General features: G+C 44.1%; 1 protein-coding gene across 11 annotated transcripts in view; it reads left to right on the top strand.

Moving 5' to 3' along the window:
* LOC141735678 (putative global transcription activator SNF2L2) overlaps window positions 1-20,552 on the top strand; it is a 208,845-nt gene that overhangs the window by 40,144 nt on the left and 148,149 nt on the right. For all 11 annotated transcript variants that reach the window (XR_012584808.1, XM_074568726.1, XM_074568722.1 and 8 more), the window contains 3 exons: window positions 17,103-17,229; window positions 18,476-18,649; window positions 18,883-19,056. Coding sequence is in view for 10 of the 11 variants with exons in the window: in XM_074568726.1 (XP_074424827.1) it covers window positions 17,103-17,229; window positions 18,476-18,649; window positions 18,883-19,056 (475 nt within the window). In the remaining variant the exon portion in view is untranslated. The remainder of the gene's footprint in view (window positions 1-17,102; window positions 17,230-18,475; window positions 18,650-18,882; window positions 19,057-20,552) is intronic.

Consider the following 20,552-nt stretch of genomic DNA (forward strand, 5'->3'; position numbering starts at 1 on the left):
AATAGCTTGATCCCGGCAGGCTAAATAAGATGGAAGTTTGAGAGGGATTCTGGAATAGTAGAATTATTTCTGTAATGGCTGGCTAGTAATTCAAGCTTTTAAAATATTGAGGGTTGTTGGGAATTTGTTTTGTTTTGTATACCAAGGTACTTAGAACTTGTATAGATCTTTTAATTATGGTAATAGACTTAGCTTTAGTATAAGTAGAGTTAATATAACAGTATGAAGTATTCATGCCTTCTTAGTAAAATGGGAACAGAAGAAAGTTAATATAAACATTTGCATCCTGAAAACCCAGTGACGTTAGCAATATATTTGAAAAACTATTACTGTATAGTAAACGAGAGCTCCTTTTTTAATGAGAAAGCATTTTACTATGAAATAAATTTTTAAATAAAAATGGTGAATCATTCACATCTTCAAAAAATGATGCAAGATGCTTCAACAAATCCCATAATTCAGATATCTAGACCAAAAGTTTAAATTTTGTCATATTGCCTCGCTGTGGAGAAGTCTCTGCTTTAAATCTGATGCCACAATCTGTGGCCTCGAGCATGGTGTTTCTCAACTGAAGTTGTGAAGTCTGCTGCGTCACATTCACTTACTGCTAATTTATCTGCTATATAAGAAGTCAGTTGCTTGGTATTTGGCCATTCCTCTTTGTGTATATGCACCCTCATAAGTGATTAATAGTTTGCTTTTGGGGGAGATGCATATAGAATCATAGAATCATAGGGTTGGAAGGGACCTCTGGAGATCATCTAGTCCAACCCCCCTGCCAGAGCAGGGTCACCTAGAGCAGGTTACACAGGAACACGTCCAGGTGGGTTTTGAATGTCTCCAGAGTTGGAGACTCCACCACCTCTCTGGGCAGCCTGTTCCAGTGCTCTGCCACCCTCAGGGTAAAGAAGTTCCTCCTCATGTTTAGGTGGAACTTCCTATGTTCAAGTTTGTGCCCATTGCCTCTTGTCCTGTCCCCGGGCACCACTGAAAAGAGCCTGGCCCCATCCTCCTGACACCCACCCTTTAAGTATTTATAAGTGTTGATAAGGTCCCCCCTCAGTCGTCTTTTTTCCAGACTGAAGAGACCCAAATCCCTCAGCCTTTCCTCATAAGAGAGGTGTTCCAGTCCCCTCAGCATCTTGGTAGCTCTCTGCTGTCCCCTCTCCAGCAGTTCCCTGTCCCTCTTGAACCGGGGAGCCCAGAACTGGACACAGTACTCCAGATGTGGCCTCACCAAGGCAGAGTAGAGGGGGAGGATGACCTCCCTCGACCTGCTGGCCACACTCTTCTTGATGCACCCCAGGATGCCATTGGCCTTCTTGGCCACAAGGGCACATTGCTGACTCATGGTCATCCTGTTGTCCACCAGGACTCCCAGGTCTCTTTCCACAGAGCTGCTCTCCAGCAGGTCAGCCCCCAACCTGTCCTGGTGCATGGGGTTATTCCTCCCCAGGTGCAGCACCCTACACTTGCCCTTGTTGAACTTCATAAGGTTTCTCTCTGCCCAGATCTCCAGCCTGTCCAGGTCTCTCTGTATGGTGGCACAGCCTTCCGGTGTGTCAGCCACCCCACCCAGCTTGGTGTCATCAGCAAACTTGCTGAGGGTGCACTCTATCCCCTCATCCAGGTCATTGATGAATACATTGAAGAGGACTGGGCCCAGTACTGACCCCTGGGGAACACCACTCGTCACTGGTCTCCAACTAGACTCTGTGCCCCTAATCACAACCCTCTGAGCTCTATCTTTCAACCAGTTTTCTATCCACCCCACTGTCCATTCATCTAACCCACACTTCCTAAGCTTCCCTATGAGGATGCTGTGGGAGACCATGTCAAACGCCTTGCTTAAGTCAAGGTAGACCACATCTACCGCCCTCCCCTCATCTCTCCATCCAGTCATGCCATCGTAGAAGGCTATCAGATTAGTCAGACATGATTTCCCCTTGGTGAATCCATGCTGAGTACTTCTGATAGCTTTCCTTTCCTCCACGTGCCTTGAGATGACACCCAGAACGAGCTGTTCCATCATCTTTCCAGGGATGGAGGTGAGGCTGACCGGCCTGTAGTTCCCCGGCTCTTCCTTCTTGCCTTTCTTGAAGACTGGAGTGACATTGGCTTTCCTCCAGTCCCCAGGCACCTCGCCTGTTCTCCAGGACTTTTCAAAGATGATGGAGAGCGGCCCAGCAATGACTTCTGCCAGCTCCCTCAGCACTCTCGGGTGCATCCCATCAGGGCCCATGGACTTGTGAATATCTAGATGATCTAATTGGTCCCTCACTCGCTCCTCCTCAACCCAAGGGAAGTCTTCTTCTTTCCCTGTTACTTTATTCAATGCCTGGGACTCCTGAGGGGTGGCCTGAGCAGAAAAGACCGAAGCAAAGAAGGCATTCAGTAACTCTGCCTTCTCCGCATCCTCCGTCACCATGACTCCTGCCTCATTCAGCAGTGGGCCTACAACTTCTCTGGTCTTCCTTTTGCTTCCAATATACTTGTAGAAGCTCTTTTTGTTGTGCTTGATGTCCCTAGCCAGGTCTAATTCCAAGGCGGCCTTGGCTTTCCTTGTTTCATCCCTGCACGCTCTGGTGGCATTCTTGTAATCCTCCCAAGGGGTCAGTCCCTTCTTCCACTTATTATAAACTTTCTTCTTCCACTTGAGCTTTTTCTGAAGCTCCCTGCTCAACCATGCAGGTCTCCTGCGTCCCTTGGCCGATTTCTTTCTCTTAGGGATGCACCGATCCTGAGCTTGGAGGAAGTGGTCTTTGAATATCAACCAGCTTTCTTGAGCCCCTTTGCCTTCCAGAGTCCTAGCCCACGGGATCTCTCCAAGCAGTTTCTTGAAGAGGTCAAAGTTAGCCCTCCTGAAGTCCAAGGTTGTAATTTTACTTCTTGTTGTTGTTTTGTGCATAGTACCCATGATCCTGAACTCTATCATTTCATGATCACTACAACCTAGGGTGCCCCCAACCTTCATGTCCCCCACCAGTCCCTCTGTGTTTGTCAGTACCAGGTCTAGAAGTGCTCCTCTCCTTGTTGGCTCCTGTACCACCTGTGTCAAAAAGTTGTCATCAATGCACTGGAGGAGCCTCCTGGCCTGTGCGTGCCTGGCTGTGTGATCTTCCCAGCAGATATTGGGGTGATTGAAGTCCCCCATGAGAACCAGGGCCTGCGATTGCGAGGCTACCTTCAGTTGTCTGTAGAAAGCCTCATCAGTTTCCCCATCCTGATCAGGTGGCCTGTAATAAACACCCACAACAGTGTCCCTCATATTTGCCTGCCCCTTAATCCTCACCCATAAGCTCTCGACCCTCTCTTCATCCGCCCCTAGTGAGAGCTCAATGCATTCCAAATGCTCTCTCACATAGAGTGCAATTCCACCACCACGCCTTGCTGGTCTGTCTTTCCTGAAAAGGACATAGCCATCCATGACAGCATTCCAGTCATGCGAGTTGTCCCACCACGTCTCAGTAATTGCAATGAGATCGTGGCCCTGCGACCGCACACAGACCTCCAGCTCTTCCTGCTTATTCCCCACGCTGCGTGCATTGGTGTATAAGCATTTCAGAGAGGGAGTCGTGTGTGTATATTTCTATACACCTAGTTGCATGCAGAGCATCTCATCTCTCTTGCCCGTCTCATCTGTCTCTTGTCCTTTCTCATCTCTCTCTCCCTCTTTTCTTGTATCTAACATCTATCTTGTCTCTCTTGTCTTGTCTCCTCTGTCCTCCCAGTCAGGGGAAGGGATTCAGGAAGGAGGAGACAAATTGAACAGGTGAATGCCTGACTGCATAGCTGGTGCCATACTCAAGGTTTTGGCTCCTATGGTCATGGATCTACCTTTGAGAATCTGGGTCTGTTGGGAGCTGATGGGATTCACCTGACCAAGTGGGACAGGAGGGTCTTCGCTAACAAACTGGCCAGGCTTATAAGGAGAGCTTTTAGTCAGACTTATGAGAGCTTTAAACTAGATTTAAACTAGATTTATCAGGAGAAAGGGATGGAGTTTTGAGTAACAGAGAAGAGCCAGGGGCTGCTGATGTATTAGGAACCAATAGGAAACACCTGTGAAAAGCCTCTAAGGAATCAGGGTGTGTTACTCTAAAAAGGTAACACAGTTGACAGCCCAACTGAAATGCCTCTATGTGAATGCATGCAGAATAGGTAGCAAACAGGAGGAGCTGGAAGCCACTGTGCAGCTAGAAAGCTATGATCTAATTGCTATCACTGAAATGCAGTGGGATGAATCACACGCCTGGAGCACTGCAATCGATGGCTATAAAATGTTCAGAAGGGACAGGCAAGGAAGGAGGGACAGGGGGGTTGCCTTCTATGTAAAAAAATGGACTGACTGCATAGAGCTGTCTTTGAAAAACAGCGATAAACAAGTTGAGAGCTTATGGGTAAAAATTAGGGGCCAAATCAACAAAGGAAATCTCGTGGTTGGTACTTACTACAGGCCACCCAATCAAGGTGGGCCTGTTGACGAAGCATTCTTATTTCAAGGAATCACAAACTTCTGTGGACCTGAACAAATATCCATTGCTTTTAATGGAACTCTTTCTTGCCAGAAGAGTAACCCTTCTTGATTTGGTGTTCAATCAGTATGGAAAACCTTACTGACCTAATTCTGCTTTCATTTTCTGTTCTCTTGAAGACAGTCTCCTGCAGTTAATGCAGTATTACATCCATTTTATTTTTTCAGGAATTTTAGATTCTTGTATCAGACTGTCTACTGTGCCTGACTGATATTAAGACAAAATTGAGCAGCACTTAAAATTACTAAGTTCAAATTAAAAAAAAATCAATTTTAAATCAGCTCCAAACATAATATTTTTGATGAAATTCTAATGTACCCTAATGCTTTCTGATACATTGACCCAAATACATATATATGTAAAATAGACCTTTGTTCTTTCTATTGCATTCTTGCTGTCATGGATGTGCAGGTGCACTTTGCACAAAATGGTGTCAATAAGGGTATTTCTACTTTAGTCATCAGTTAACGTATGTATAATTCTCCATATCCTTGGAGAAACAGGTATTAAGGAAAGCTTTCCTCTCTCTTTAGGAGATGCTTCATTGTTCATAGACTCATAGAATTGCTAGGGTTGGAAGGGACCTTAAAGATCATCTAGTTCCAACCCCCCTGCCATGGGCAGGGACATCTCCCACTAGAGCAGGTTGCTCAGAGCCTCATCCAGCCTGGCCTTAAAAACTTCCAGGGATGGGGCCTCCACCACCTCTCTGGGCAACCTGGGCCAGTGTCTCACCACCCTCATGGTGAAGAACTGCTTCCTAACGTCCAGTCTGAATCGACCCATCTCTAGTTTTAATCCATTCCCTCTAGTCCTACCATTACCCGACATCCTAAAAAGTCCCTCCCCAGCTTTCTTGTAGGCCCCCTTAAGACACTGGTAGGCCACTATAAGGTCTCCTCGGAGCTTTCTGTTCTCCAGACTGAACAACCCCAACTCTCTGAGTCTGTCCTCATAGGAGAGGTGCTCCAGCCCTCTGATCATCCTCGTGGCCCTTCTCTGGACACGTTCCAGCATGTCCATATCTCTCTTGTAGTAGGGGCTCCAGAATTGGATGCAGTACTCCAGGTGGGGTCCCACGAGAGTGGAGTAGAGGGGGAGAATCACCTCCCTCGACCTGCTGGCCACGCTTCTCCTGATGCAGCCCAGGATACGATTGGCTTTCTGGGCCGCTGGTGCACACTGACGGCTCATGTTGAGCCTCTCGTCTACCAGCACCCCCAAGTCCTTTTCTTCAGGGCTGCTCTCAAGCCAGTCAAGCCAGTCACTGCCCAGCCTATATCGGTGCTTGGGATTGCCCCAACCCAGATGGAGGACCTTGCACTTGGTCTTGTTGAACTTCATGAGGTTGGCATGGGCCCACCTCTCCAGCCTGTCAAGGTCCCTCTGGATGGCATCCCTTCCCTCCAGCGTGTCAGCCACCCCACACAGCTTGGTGTCGTTGGCAAACTTGCTGAGGGTGCACTCTATGCCACTGTCCATGTCGCTGACGAAGATGTTAAACAAGACCGGTCCCAGTACTGATCCTTGAGGGACTCCACTTGTCACTGGCCTCCACTTGGACATGGACCCATTGACAGCCACTCTTTGGGTGCGGCCGTCAGGCCAGTTCTTTATCCACTGAATTGTCCATCCATCAAACCCATATTTTATCAGCTTGGAGACCAGGATGTCATGCGGGACAGTGTCAAAGGCTTTGCTCAGGTCCAGGTAAATGATGTCATTTGCTCTCCCCTTGTCTATTGATGTTGTGACCTTCTCATAGAAGGCCACCAGGTTTGTCAGGCACGACTTGCCCTTGGTGAAGCCATGTTGATTGTACCCAATCACCTCTTCGTTATTCTTCTGCCTCAGCAGTGCCTCCAGGAGGATCTGCTCCATAATCTTACCAGGCACGGAGGTGAGACTGACTGGCCTATAGTTCCCTGGTTCCTCCTCCTTTCCCTTTTTGAAAATGGGGATTATGTTTCCCCTTTTCCAGTCAGTGGGGACCTCACCAGACTGCCATGACTTTTGGAATATAATAGAGAGCGGTTTAGCAACCTCATCCACCAGTTCCCTCAGTATCCGTGTGTGTATCCCATCGGGTCCCATGGACTTCTTCACTTTCAGGTTCATCAGATGGTCACGAACCTGATCTTCACTTATGATGGGCAGTTCTTTCCAACCCCTGCCATTGTCTTCTGTGACTCCGGGAGTGTGGCTGGAGCCCTTGCCAGTGAAGACTGAGGAAAAGAAGTCGTTGAGAACCTCGGCCTTCTCCATATCCCTTGTCACCAGTTCTCCCGTTCCCTTTCTGAGGGGGCCCACACCTTCCCTAGTCTTCTTCTTACCATTAATGTACCTATAGAAATTTTTGCTGTTTCCCCTGATCTCTTTGTAGTCCTATATCCCTGCTATCCCACAGAAAACTTATTTTAAGGTCATTTTAACTAGAACATCTGCCTTGCTCTCACTGAGGGCAGATTACCAACTTTGGTTTACTATGTCACAGAAATAAAAGTGCAGGATTAATGGTTGCTGAGTACTGTGAATTGATGTAGCTTACTAAAAGAAAATTAGAAAAGTAGAGTTAGTGCCAGTCCAGTATTCAATAACCCTGAAAATTTCGTGTTGCTTGTCTGTTAATGCTGAAATCCAGTGATTGCCTGACACTAAATTGCCACGAGATATTGCAAGTAGACTATTCTAACTTCTAAAGGGTTTGGAAAAAAATATCTATATGGTTATATATAAATTGTAGCTTTATTGCCTGATAATGTAAACTGTATTATTACTTAGGTGTACAGGTGCTGTGGCAATATACATTACATTTTTAAGAATGCAAGAACTATCTCTCTTAATGATGAAACATATATCAGTTCTGTACCTGTTCTTATTTTACTGGATTCTTCTCCCATTTCTCCCCCCCCCCAATTTTTCCATTTATATTTAACATAGCCTTATGAAAGGAATTTATGATATTACTAAAATGAAATATTTCATTAAACAACTACTGTCTGCAAAAGAGGGGAAGAGATTTGCTTTATGGTTTGGAGGTTAGTTAAAGGTTGCAAATACCAACAAAGATCTGGGTTGCAAATACTGAAACTTTATTGTCCTTTCAAAAATCTGTATAACAGAAGAAAGCTTTTTAGGTTTGTTCAGGTTAATTTTGGTATCTTGTACTAAACCTGAGTCTAAGGCCTCCTGGCTTGTCTGTTTCTGGTTCCTTTCAAATTTCTGGCACTGTCTTTAGTGTTAGGTTCAGAACTAGGGCTTTTGAACCACTAATGATAATGAGCTAGGATGTATGAGGGGAGGTATTTCCAATAAAGTGTAAAAACTATTAATATAATTATTCACATCACTAAGAGAACCTAATATGTGCTATTCTAGATACTCAAGTTAAAGAAAAGTTAGTTGAAAGCAGAACAAATATAGAGAGTTATCTTAGATGATGCAGAGAAAGGATGTTCTGGCTTAGTGACAAAAAAAAAAAGAAGTATATATAGCCTAACCAAGCAAAGGCTCAAAAAAACACGGTTGCTTTATATAATTATTCAGGTTGGAAGAGACCTGTAGAGAGCACCTAGTCCAACCTTCCTGCTCAAAGCAGGGCTAACTTAAAAGTTAGATCAGGTTGCTCAGAGCTTTGTCCAAGCAAATTTTGAAAGTCTCCAAAGATGGAGATCCCACAACCTCTCTGGGCCTGTTACAGTGCTGCTCTCGTTGTGATTCTTTTTTTCCTTATGTCCAATCAGAATTCCCCTTATTTGCACCTGCTGTCTCATCCTTGCAGTGCACACCTCTGAGAAGTCTGGCAGTCTTTTCTGTAATTTCCCTGTAGGTAGTAGAAGAGGCTATACCAATGAGTACTTCTCAACTTTTAGGACATTAAAAGGTGCTGCTTTCCTTATTATATGTATATTTACATTAAAGAAGAAAGCATCAGTTCAGGAAAGAGCTAGTTAATGTAACAGACAGTTTGTACAAGAAAAAATGGTAATAAATAGACCAGAAAAAATTTAGTCTGGGAAATAGAAGATGATTTCTAGCTGTCAGAGGTACAGGGTTCTGGAACAGCTTTTCAGTGAGTATAATCTCTAGTTTTAAGATGGAGTTTCAGCAGCACATGAAAGGAAGTTCTATGGTGTGGCTAGCTGTGGCAGCAGGGGAATCTGAAGGCCCCCTCAAGTCCTATAGCCCTGAATGCAGAGGAGAATGGGACTAAAAACTGACATAACTTGGATATGGAGGGTAAGATTGGATACATGCATAGAAGACAAGAGTGGAGAGAGAACTAGCACAAGCAGTTAGCTGAGATAGGTTTGAGGAGATATGTCAGAGAAAAGAGACAAAATTAAGGAACAGACAGAAGTGTCTATACCCTCTAGAGAGTAATTCTCAACAAAGGAGTGCAACAAACATGACCAGCTAACAGGGATATTGTTAGTTAGAGGGAAGTTTGTGTCCGAAAGGGGCCAGAAACTCTGCTCAATAAAGTATGGGACCGCTTGAGGCTGCAGAACAGTGGTAGTGACGTGCCACAGGGCTTGGTCCCCAGCACTTGCTGGAGCAAGTACCCCTGGCACATCGGGGAACTTGGCCCAGACACAGAGCCTTGGAGGAAAGATGCAGCTGCCCAGCTGCCCAGGTCTGTGGCTGCAGGGAGTGCCTGAGACCCCTCCCTGGGGCTGGGGGCAACAGTGGCCTAACTTGTGAGAGGCACTGAGCCACCAGGTGAAGGAGCTATGCAAGGAGGGGAGCAGGCTATGTAGCATCGGGGAGGATGAGCAGGAAATGGACAGGATCTTCACAGAGAATCTTCATAGAAAAGTGGAGGTACGGGGAATAGCTAAGAAGTGCCCACAGGGACAGCATGATGTGAAGGCCTTCACACTTCTTCCCACTAGCATGGCTAGTGGCCCGTTTTAAGTGACTGTACACAAACACATGCAGCATGGAAAATAAAAAGAAGGACTTAGAACTCCATGCATGGTCACAAAAGTCTGACCTCATTGTGTTTACTGATGTGTGCTGGGATAGCTCATGTGATTTGGAGTGCTGCAGTGGATACATAAAGCTCTTTAAGAAAAGAGCAGAAAAGCAAACCCCACCTGGAGTTGAATCTGGAGAAGGATGTGAAGGACAACAAGAAAGGCTTCTACATGTATATCAACATCAACAACACACAGCCACTCCTTCACTCCCACCCCCCACCAAGCGGGACGGGAGAGAGACTAGGAAGAGCAAAAGAGAGAAAACTCGTGGGTTGAGATAAAGATAGTTTAATCAGTGAAGGAAAGAGGAAGAAGAAACAAACAAAACCCAAAAAGTGATGCAAAGGCAATCACTTGCCACCTTCCACAAGTAGACTGATGCCCAGCCAGTCCCTGAGCAATAGCTACCTTCCCAAACCACCCCAATCCCTCCATTTTATTGTTGAGCATGATGTTATACGCCATGAAATATCCCTTTGGTCAGTTTGCGTCAACTGTCCCAGCTGTGTCCCCTCCCAACTTCTTGTGCAACCCCAACCTAATCTCTGGGGGATGCAGAGTGGGAAAAAGAAAAGGCCTTGACACTGTGCTAGCACTGTTCAGCAACAGCCAAAACATGGGTGTGTTAACAACATTGTTTTGTTTTAGCCGCAAATTCAAAACACAGCACCATATGGGCTGCTATGAAGAAAGTTAACTCCATCCCAGCCAGACCCAGTAAAACATTCCATGGGGTGCAAACTAATGTTGCCCCAGATGCTGTCTAAGGCTAAGACATTGTGGTGGTCAGGGAATAGAACTTAAGGGCTCCATCCTTGGCAGCCATTCAAAAGAAAAATTAGAACTGCCATTGTTTACAAAGATGTACCTCAAGAAGCAGACAACTGTGGTTTTTGACCTAAATGTTCCAACCCTGATTATGAATAACATAGATGTCAAGATGATGTCTTGTGATGAAACTTCTATTTTTTAATCCACTTAATTTTAAAACTAAAGCTTTTTTATGTATGATGTTATGATATGCTAGATTAAGTTAAAAAAACCAACTGAGTTCCCTTATGTTAAGTAATGATATTATTTCATTGCAATAATGAAATATTTATCAAAGGAACTCTACCTCAGAAAGTAGGGAAAGCCAGCATAATATTTGATTCTTGAAATATTTTCATTAAACAAGGGTAGAGAAGGTGTAATTATTTTTTTTAATTTGTTTTGCAAGACTATTGAAGCTTTGCATCAGAAAACTCTAGTAACCCCAAAATAGATTGAATAGCAGGGCAGAAACATTGACATATTCTTCTTCTGCAGGGCATCATAATTAAAAAAGCAGCATGGTCTTCTGGTGTGATTTGACAGTACAGCTAAGGCAGTCTAATTGTTAGCTTTTGCCAAAAGAGGTAGTCCTGTCTCCTATTTTTCCCTCTCCTTCCTGCTGACCCTTCCCACTGTCTCCCCATTGGCACTTCTCTGATGGTGATCCAGTTCAGGGAGCAAAACTGGTAGAAAGATACCCATACAAAATAGTGAATAGTGTTCTGCCCTATACACTTCACTGTGGAGTCACATGACCACAAAGGACAGTTGAAAGCAGGGGAGAAGTGTATGGGCCAGAAGGAAAACAAGGGAGGAAGCATAGTCCCTTTGGGCAGCAAATCACCATTAGATGGGAACCCGTCATCATCACTTCTTATATAGGTAAAGACCCTATTGTCATTATATTTCTGTGTAATTTGATTAAGAATCCCTGTTTAATGGCTTCTTTGAAATAATAAAAATTTTAATTGCTAAACTGGGTCACTGATTAATAGAAAATCTAAGGTATTCCAAGAAATCATGTTATATGTTGTTTTAAAATTGCTATCCCATCCCTGATGGGATGCACCCATGAGTGCTGAGGGAGCTGGCTGATGTCATTGCAAAGCCATTCTCAATAATCTTTGAAAGGTCATGGCGATTGGGAGAAGTGCCTGAGGAGGAAAGCCAATGTCACTCCTGTCTTCAAGAAGGGCAAGAAAGAGGACCCAGGGAACTACAGGCCAGTAAGCCTCACCTCCATCCCTGGGAAGGCGTTGGAGCAGCAAAGCCTGGAACCCATTTCCAGGCACATGAAGGACAAGACAGTGATTAGGAGTAGTCAGCATGGATTTACCAAGGGGAGGTCATGCTTGACCAACTTGATAACTTTCTATGATGAGATGACTGGCTTAGTAGATGAGGGGAGAGCAGTGGATATTGTCTATGTAGACATCAGGAAGGCTTTTAACACTGTCTCCCATAACATCCTCATAGACAAGCTAATGGAGTATGGACTGGATGAAGAGACAGTGAGGTGGACCGAAAACTGGTTGAAGGGACGGGCTCAGAGGGTGGTGATGAGGGTAACACAGTGTTTAGTTGGAAGCTAGTAAAACACAGTGTACCCCAGGGTTAAGTACTGGGTCCAATCCTTTTTAACACCTTCATTAAAGACTTGTACAATGGGGCAATTTTCAGATGACCCAAACCTGGGAGGAGTGTCTGATACACCAGAGAGTTGTGCTGCTGTCCAGAGGGACCTGGACAGGCAGGAGAAATAGGGCAGAGAGGAATCTCACACAGTTCAACAAGAGGAGAGGAGGAACAACCCCATGCACCACTACACACTGGGGGTTACCCAACTGGAAAGCAGCTCTGCAGATAAGGACCTGGGGGTACTGGTGGACAAGAAGCTGACCATGAGCATCCAATGCACCCTCATGGCAAAGAAGGCCAACAGCATCCTGGGCTGCATTAGGAAGAGCATTGCCAGCAGGTCGAAGGAGGAGATCCTTACCCTCTACTCAGCGCTGATGAGGCCGCACCTTGAATACTGTATCCAGTTCTGGGCTCCCCAGTACAAGATATGGACTTACTGGAGCAATTCCAGCAAAGGACCACAAAGATCATAGAATAGAATCATAGAATAGTTTGGGTTGGAAGGAACCTTTAATGATCATCTAGTCCAACCTGCCCTGCAATGAGCAGGGACATCTTCAACTAGATCAAGTTGCTCAGAGCCCCGTCCAACCCGACCTTGAATGTTTCCAGTGATGGGGCATCTACCATCTCTCTGGGCAACCTGTTGATGCAGTGAAATGCCGAAGTTAAGACTCAATAGCCTTGGTGACTATTAAGCAGGTATTCTTTATTGCAGTGCCGGGCGCACAGGGGATTGATCCACCTAATGTGCGCGACAACTGATTTAGTTGTATGGTTTAAATGCATACTACGTATGCATATTCATTAGCTTTCCAAGAAATTATTACCTATTCATTAACTCATTATTACAGGTTACTGCCCACTCCTGCATGCGCACTAGAGTCTCTCGGTGGTCTTCAGAGACATCTGGTGGTCGTTTACTTCCTCCACTCCTCTTCATCATTGTGACTTCTGGGTGAACTGCAGGCCTCTACTCCTTTATTCTTGCTGGCGCATCAAAGGTGTTAGCTTTGACTAGTCTCTGCATTCCTCAGTAACCCTGGGCCCCTTGTTTTGAGAGATAAGCTTCTACTACAAGGTTATATTGTCCTAAAGCATTCTGTCTTAAAAAAATAGGAGATGAGTTCTGACATTTAGTACTACAACTGTTGCATCTGCTCTTTGTACAGCCTTAAGGCACCCAGTCTCCTAAATTAAGCTCCTACTCTAGTTTACAGTTCTAATATATTAAGCCTCTACTTCAATTAGTTTACAGCTTTAATATATCAAACCCTACTTCACTGTTGCAATGATTCACCACCCTCATTGTAAAAAAGTTCTTCCTTTTATCTAGTTTAAATCTACCCACTTTTAGTTTAAAACCATTACCCCTTGTCCTATCGCAACAGGCCCTACTAAAAAGTCTGTCCACATCTTTCTTATAAGCCCCCTTTAAGTACTGGAAGGCTGCAATAAGGTCTCCCCAGAGCCTTCTCTTCTCCAACCCCAACTATCTCAGCCTGTCCTCATAGGAGAGGTGCTCCAGCCCTCTGATAATTTTTGTGACCTTCCTCTGGACCCTCTCCAACAGGTCCATGTCTTACCTGTGCTGAGGACTCCAGAGCTGGACGCAGTACTCCAGGTGGGGTCTCACCAGAGCGGAGTAGAGGGGGAGAATCACCTCCCCTGACCTGATGGCCATGCTTCTTTGTATGCAGTCCAGGGTATGGCTGGCCTTCTGGGCTGCGAGCACACATTGTCGGCTCACATCCAGCTTTTCATCCACCAGTACCCCCAAGTCCTTCTCCACAAGGCTGCTCTCAATCCCTTCATCCTCCAGACTGTATTGGTACTGGGGTTGCCTCGACCCAGGTTCAGGATCCTGCGTTTGGCTTTGTTGAACCTCATGAGGTTCATATGTGCCAACTTCTCAAGCCTGTCCAGGTCCCTCTGGATGGCATTCCATCCCTCAGGCATGTCAACCGCACCACTCAGCTTGGTGTCGTCTGCAAACTGGCTGAGGGTGCACTTGATCCCACTGTCTATGTCATTAATGAAGATATTAAACGGACCCCAGAGGGACACCACTCATCACTGATCTCCATCTGAACATTTAGCTCTTTACCACTACCCTCTGGATGGAACCATCCAACCAATTCCTCATCCATCAGACAGTCCACCCATCAAATCCATCTCTCTTCAATTCTGAGAGAAGGATGTTGTGGGGGACCGTGTCAAAGGCCTTACAGAAGTCCAGATAGATGACATCCGTAGCTCTTCCCTTGTCCACTGATGCAGTCACTCCATCATAGAAGGCCACTAGGTTGTTCAGGCAAGATGACTGAGGGACTGGAGCACCTTTCATATGAGGAGAGGCTGAGAGAGCTTGGGCTCTTCAGCCTGGAGAAGGCTCAGGGGGGATGTGTTTAAATACTTGATGGGAGGGAGTAATGAAGAAGAGGGAGCCAGACTCTTCTCAGTAGTGTTCAGTGACAGGACAAGAGGTAATGGGCACAAATTAAAATACATGAAATTCCATCTGAACACCCCCAAAAATACTTTTTTACTGTGAGGGTGGTCAAACACTGGACCAGGTTGCCCAAAGAGGTTGTGGAGTCTCCATCCTTGGAGATATTTAAAATGTGACTGGACACAGTCCTGGGCAACTTGCTCTACGTAACCCTGCTTGAGCAGAATGGTTGGACTAGCTTATTTCAAGAGGTCCCTCCCAACCTAAATGATTATGTGATTCTGTGAAATAGAATTTATTTTTAAGATTAGAAAAATTGATAGCATTTTATTTTAATATACTTAAGGTGTGTAAAATCAACAAGCTCTTAAAATGAAAACAGGATAAAATGCAGAAACCTCTATTAAAAATATAAACTATTAAATTAAAGAGGAGATAGCAGGTTGTATGAGGAAACCTAAAATGCTGGAGAAAATCTCAGATATAAAAAATGGAATAATATATTAAATAATTTTTCTTTGTTAGTACCTAGGAAGACTCAAAATATATTATTCTCGAGTTTTGGGTAGGAGTACTGTTACAGAACAGGTACTTGTCTGCAGCTTTAAAAAATAATTACATTTTCCTTTTCAGATTACACATTGCTCAGTATGCATGTAGTTACTGTGAAATATTAATATTTTGATCTGTTAGCAAGTTATTTATCAGGATTTATAAATTATATGGTTATGCTAATAATGGATTTCTTATGTTTATTCTACTATAGTGGATAGGCGATAAGTAAATAACTGTGAACTTCTCTGTAGAAATGAGTAGGTTCAGTCATATAGTCCCTATAATCAGACTACCCACAGAAGAGTGTGTGTATGCATGTGTAGACATGAACTTGTGTTCAGACACAAACTTGCTCTGTGATCTGTCTTCCAGCTGCGCATCTGGAACACTGAGTGTATGAGAGTGCCTGTGGCACTGTGCTACTGCTGTAGTGTGGTGTGGGGAAAGGGCAGGTGTAACGGGTTCTTTTTTAAAGATTACAACATACAAACCAGAGCTCACACAAAGAAAAAGTTAACTCAGCTTTATTGCGAAGCCTTGCTAAGCAGTTCCCAAATGTCCCAAAAGTTACTTCAGAGAGTCTTACCACCCCATAGACCGTAGTAGCACCAGTGAGCAGCAGGATAACAAGGAGCCCCATCGGTACGGCAGAGGAAGGCAGGCACAGCGCGGTCAGGGCGTCCCCTGTATCTTCAAAGTGTGCTCATGTCTCTCTCTCCCTCTCCGGCCCCAGACAGCCCCCTTATATCCTGCACTGGATTGAGTGGAAAAGTACAGGCCAGAGTCGCTGCACGCGTGGCCAGCGCATGCAGTGAGCATCACCAGACTCATGATCGGGCTTTGCTAACAGCAGCTGTCTGATATGTGACTACATTGTCGTACTCCCTTCTTGTTGTTTTCTTCTTCGAAGGTCAGGTTCTCATGGACACGCACAGAGTTTTTGCAGCAACAGTACTGAGGTCCTTTTTCTCGGCACGTATACTGGGTTTGCTTCAACTAGTAATTTTCCGTCATGTCTCACTTGGACCATCCTCTATTATCCCTTACACAGCAGGGGATGTACAAGGAAAGAATTATCTTAATGTGCAGAGAAGCAACACTAGAAGATGTTTTCTTTCTGCCTGCAGGCTAGTGCTGAAATCCTCATCACATGATAACATGTAAATATGCACCAGACACCTCTTCCTCATGTGTTCTGATGTTTTATACATTAGGAGGGTGAAAAATGGAGATGTGATGTAGAGATTAGATATGTTTCCATTCCTGTGCTTTGGGAGATTTTAATTGGGGGTGTGTGCATTTTTTACAAAAAGTATGTAGGAAATAGAGGCAGTGTGAGGAAGAGCTCTTATTTCTGATTCATTTGAACTTAAATGCAACTTTTGGACCACTTAAAATGTTGTGGTCTGTCATTTTGCTGCCTTGGCCAAATTTAGAGTTTGCAAATAAATATTTACTTGTAAATAAAAAAAAGCTCATAAAGATTATATAAATGTTAGCTCTGTGATCTTGATTTTGAATGTGAAAAATAGAAGGAAATACATTTTTTCTGGCTTGTGTATTATTGTTGGTCTCTTGGATTTGTAAATGAATTAAGAATTCCATGAAGAAAGAGTGAAATAGAATCCAGTTTGTAGTCCAATAGCTATGTAAGTGCTATCATTTTATTGAAATTGTGACAACTTTAAGTTGTCACAATAAAGCAAGCAAGTAGAATTATGAATATTGTGAATGTCATGTAAGAAAATTCTATTTGCGTATGGTAACTATTCTGACAACACCATGTGTTAAAGACAAAATAGTACCCACCAAACAAACCTGCAGACAGAATGCTAAGAAATGTGAGTAAAATAAAATTTCCAAGATGCTATGCACACATATACTTTCTGTCTGAATTAAAAGAGGGGAAGAGGGGCAGAGGAGGATTTTCATTATTTGGCAATTTATTCTGTAAATGGAAAATTAAACCTTATTCTTCTCCATCTATACAAATGCCTGTTAGTTCAGAAACAGGTAGTAAAAGCCAACTAAGTACCTGAGGTAAATTGCCAAATTTTACTATATGCTGTTGATAACTACTGGCAGATTTTTCCCAGTATCTTTTCCAATCCTATATTTATTTAGGCTTCAGGCTCGAATTGCTCACAGAATCCAAGAACTGGAGAACTTGCCCGGCTCTTTGCCTCCTGATCTGCGAACCAAAGCTACAGTGGAGTTGAAGGCACTTAGGTTACTGAATTTCCAGCGCCAGGTAATGCCTTTTGCTGCAGGGAAGTTCTTGTAATGCTCACAGTCAAATGTGATGCTGTGGCATGGGATCAAATGTGATATTGTGGCATGTGTCAGATCTTACAGCAGCACTGACCTCAAACAGGAGATTTTGAACAAGAGCACGCTTGACTGATAAGAATTTCACAGAAATGTTTAACTTAGTATTTATTTTGCTTTATTACTGAATATGTACATGTGTTCTCTCTCCTGCCTGCTCCATCCTCCAATATAAATTGTAATCCTAGAATTGTGGTAGTTTTTCATGAAAATAATGGCAGTGGCACAAAGACACAAGAGAAGGACAGACTGCAAGCCCATTTTCAACACAAATCATAATAGATGTAATTTTCATGACACTATACTTGTCATGGGTCTTTTATTGGTGAGAGTTGAATGCTCTTATTGTTGTGTGTAGCATTTCTCTGTAATCTGTTTTCAGCATTCCCACTGTGACACACAGACTGTGAAAATTAAGCCTAACAAAAGCATGTCTAAGACACAAGTTAGATCTTGAATATATGTAACAGCATCTGAATTTCAGAAAGGGAGTCACAATGCCAGACCATTCTGGGCCCCTTGTCATTGGTTTGCCTGGTTGGCTTGGAAGCAGCAGAGATGTGATTTGTCAGGCCAAGCAAAAATAGTTCCTGTAAGAAGTCTTTGTACCATGTTATCTACATCTTCCTTCCCACTGCCCTTGCAATTCCTTTATAGTGAGACTTTGTCAGAGCTTAGTTGAAAAGTGGCAGGCTTTCCCTGCTTGTATTGCTGGGACTGTGGCTGTATTATTCCAAGCCTTCCCAATTTTCTACTCCCTATTCTGTTTCCCATGCAACTGACAATGAGAACAATTGTCACCTATGTTCAGCACCAATTCTACAAATGCATGTAATATCTGTTCTTTCATGCTTTACTTGAGTGGTGTAACATCTTGACTAGTGCCTTTCACACAAGCAGGACAGTCGTTTTCAGTAGGAAGGAAGGAAAAAAGTGATGTGCCATGTTGTTTGACTCTCTGTCATCCTACAGAGACTGAAGATTTATTTAGGGAGACAGACCTTTCTGCTACAATCAAGGAGTTGCAGAACTGTAATGGAAAGGGGAAAGGAAGCTGGGAGATCTCCTGCACCACTAAAATTTTACTTTACTGTATTACTAATTAAAGTTGTTCTTGTGTGTGTGAAAAATGGTTTTCTTTTGAACTGTTTCTTTTTTCTCACCGGTAGCTGAGACAAGAGGTAGTAGCCTGCATGCGTCGTGACACAACACTAGAGACAGCACTAAACTCCAAAGCCTACAAGAGAAGCAAGCGCCAGACTCTGAGGGAGGCCCGTATGACAGAAAAGCTTGAGAAGCAGCAGAAGATAGAACAAGAGAGGAAACGTAGACAGAAACACCAGGTATTTTAACTCCTATTAAGTGTTCTCCCAGACATGGAAATGCCATTCAGTTGATTGTTGCATCTTGTTATGATCATTGTCATTTTATGTTTTATTTACCTCTGGAGACTGAGGCACAAGAAAACAAGTTTATGCAATAAGCAAGCATAAAACTCTAAAATTACAACTCTTGTGTTCCTGATCTCAAATCTTGAGCTATCAAATCTCTGAATTAAATTGTTTTCTTTCTCTAGGAATATCTGAACAGCATATTGCAACATGCTAAAGATTTTAAAGAATACCACAGGTCATTGTCTGGGAAAATACAAAAAATTTCTAAAGGTGTGGCAACTTGGCATGCCAACACTGAACGTGAGCAGAAAAAGGAAACTGAGAGAATTGAGAAAGAAAGAATGAGAAGACTAATGGTAAGGAATGGGGGAAGGGGTATGACAAGTTTGGCTAAAATTACATACAGTCTGATGTACACCCTCAGGTGCTTATGTATTCTCTTTTCAGAATAAAATATCTTTAATTCAAGAAGTTTAAAAAGTATAAACCTAAAACTACTGGAGAGGAGTCCCTTGTATTTCTAATGATGGTAGTGAATTTGATAGTGTTCACTTTGAGCTATAGCTACTTTTTTCTTCAGATTTCTGATAATATATAATTGTCTTTTCTACAAGCTTAAAAACTTGTCATTCATGCGTATCACAGCCACTTTTGTATAACATCACTTAATCTCTTTGTCATATGTCAACAAGATTGCAGAGATATTCATTATTTACTATGAAAGTACTGTGTATTCTTTCTAGCTATTATAGTTTTGAAGACTACTTATGATTATCTTTTTATGGTATTACTCAGAAACTTTGTATTTGCACACATACATATCCAATACCAGTAAATATTTGCAGTTTTTTCCTGGGAACTAATGTCATAGAATCATAGAATCATAGACTGTGTTGGGTTGGAAGGGACCTTTAAAGGTCATCTAGTCCAACCCCCCTGCAGTCAGCAGGGACATCTTCAACTAGAGCAGGTTGCTCAGAGCCTCATCAAGCCTGGCCTTGAATGTCTCCAGGGATGGGGCCTCCACCACCTCTCTGGGCAACCTGTTCCAGTGCCTCCCCACCCTCATTGTAAAGAACTTCTTCCTAATGTCTGATCTAAACCTGCCCTGCTCTAGTTTAAACCCATTGCCCCTCGTCCTATGGCTACATGCCCTTGCAAACAGCCCCTCCCCAGCTTTCTTGTAGGCCCCCTTCAGGGACTGGAAGGCGGCTATAAGGTCTCCCTGGAGCCTTCTCTTCTCCAGGCTGAACATTATAGTAAGCCACATGGGGTCAGTACTGGAACCAGTGCTGTTTAACATCTTTGTCGGCAACATGGACAGTGAGATCAAGTGCACCCTCAGCAAGTTTGCCAACAACATCAATCTGTGTGGCACGGTCAACACGCTGGAGGGAAGGGATGCCATCCAGAGGGACCTGGACAGGCTGGAGAGGTGGGCCTGTATGAACCTCATGAAGTTCAACCAGGCCAAGTGCAAGGTCCTGCACCTGGGTAAGGGCAATCCGAAGCACAAATACAGGCTGGGCAGAGAATGGCTTGAGAGCAGCCCTGAGGAGAAGGACTTGGGGGTGCTGGTGGACAAGAACCTCAACATGAGCATGCGATGCGCACTTGTAGCCCAGAAAGCCAACCGCATCCTGGGCTGCATCAAAAGCAGCGTGGCCAGCAGATCGAGGGAGGTGATTCTGCCCCTCTATGCTGCTCTCGTGAAACCCCACCTGGAGTACTGTGTCCAGCTCTGGAGTCCTCAGCACAGGAAGGACATGGACCTCTTGGAACGGGTCCAGAGGAGGGCCACAAAGATGATGAGAGGGCTGGAGCCCCTCTCCTATGAAGACAGGCTGAGAGA

This window comes from Larus michahellis, chromosome W (genome assembly GCF_964199755.1).
Source record: "Larus michahellis chromosome W, bLarMic1.1, whole genome shotgun sequence".
Classification (NCBI taxonomy): Eukaryota; Metazoa; Chordata; class Aves; order Charadriiformes; family Laridae; genus Larus; species Larus michahellis.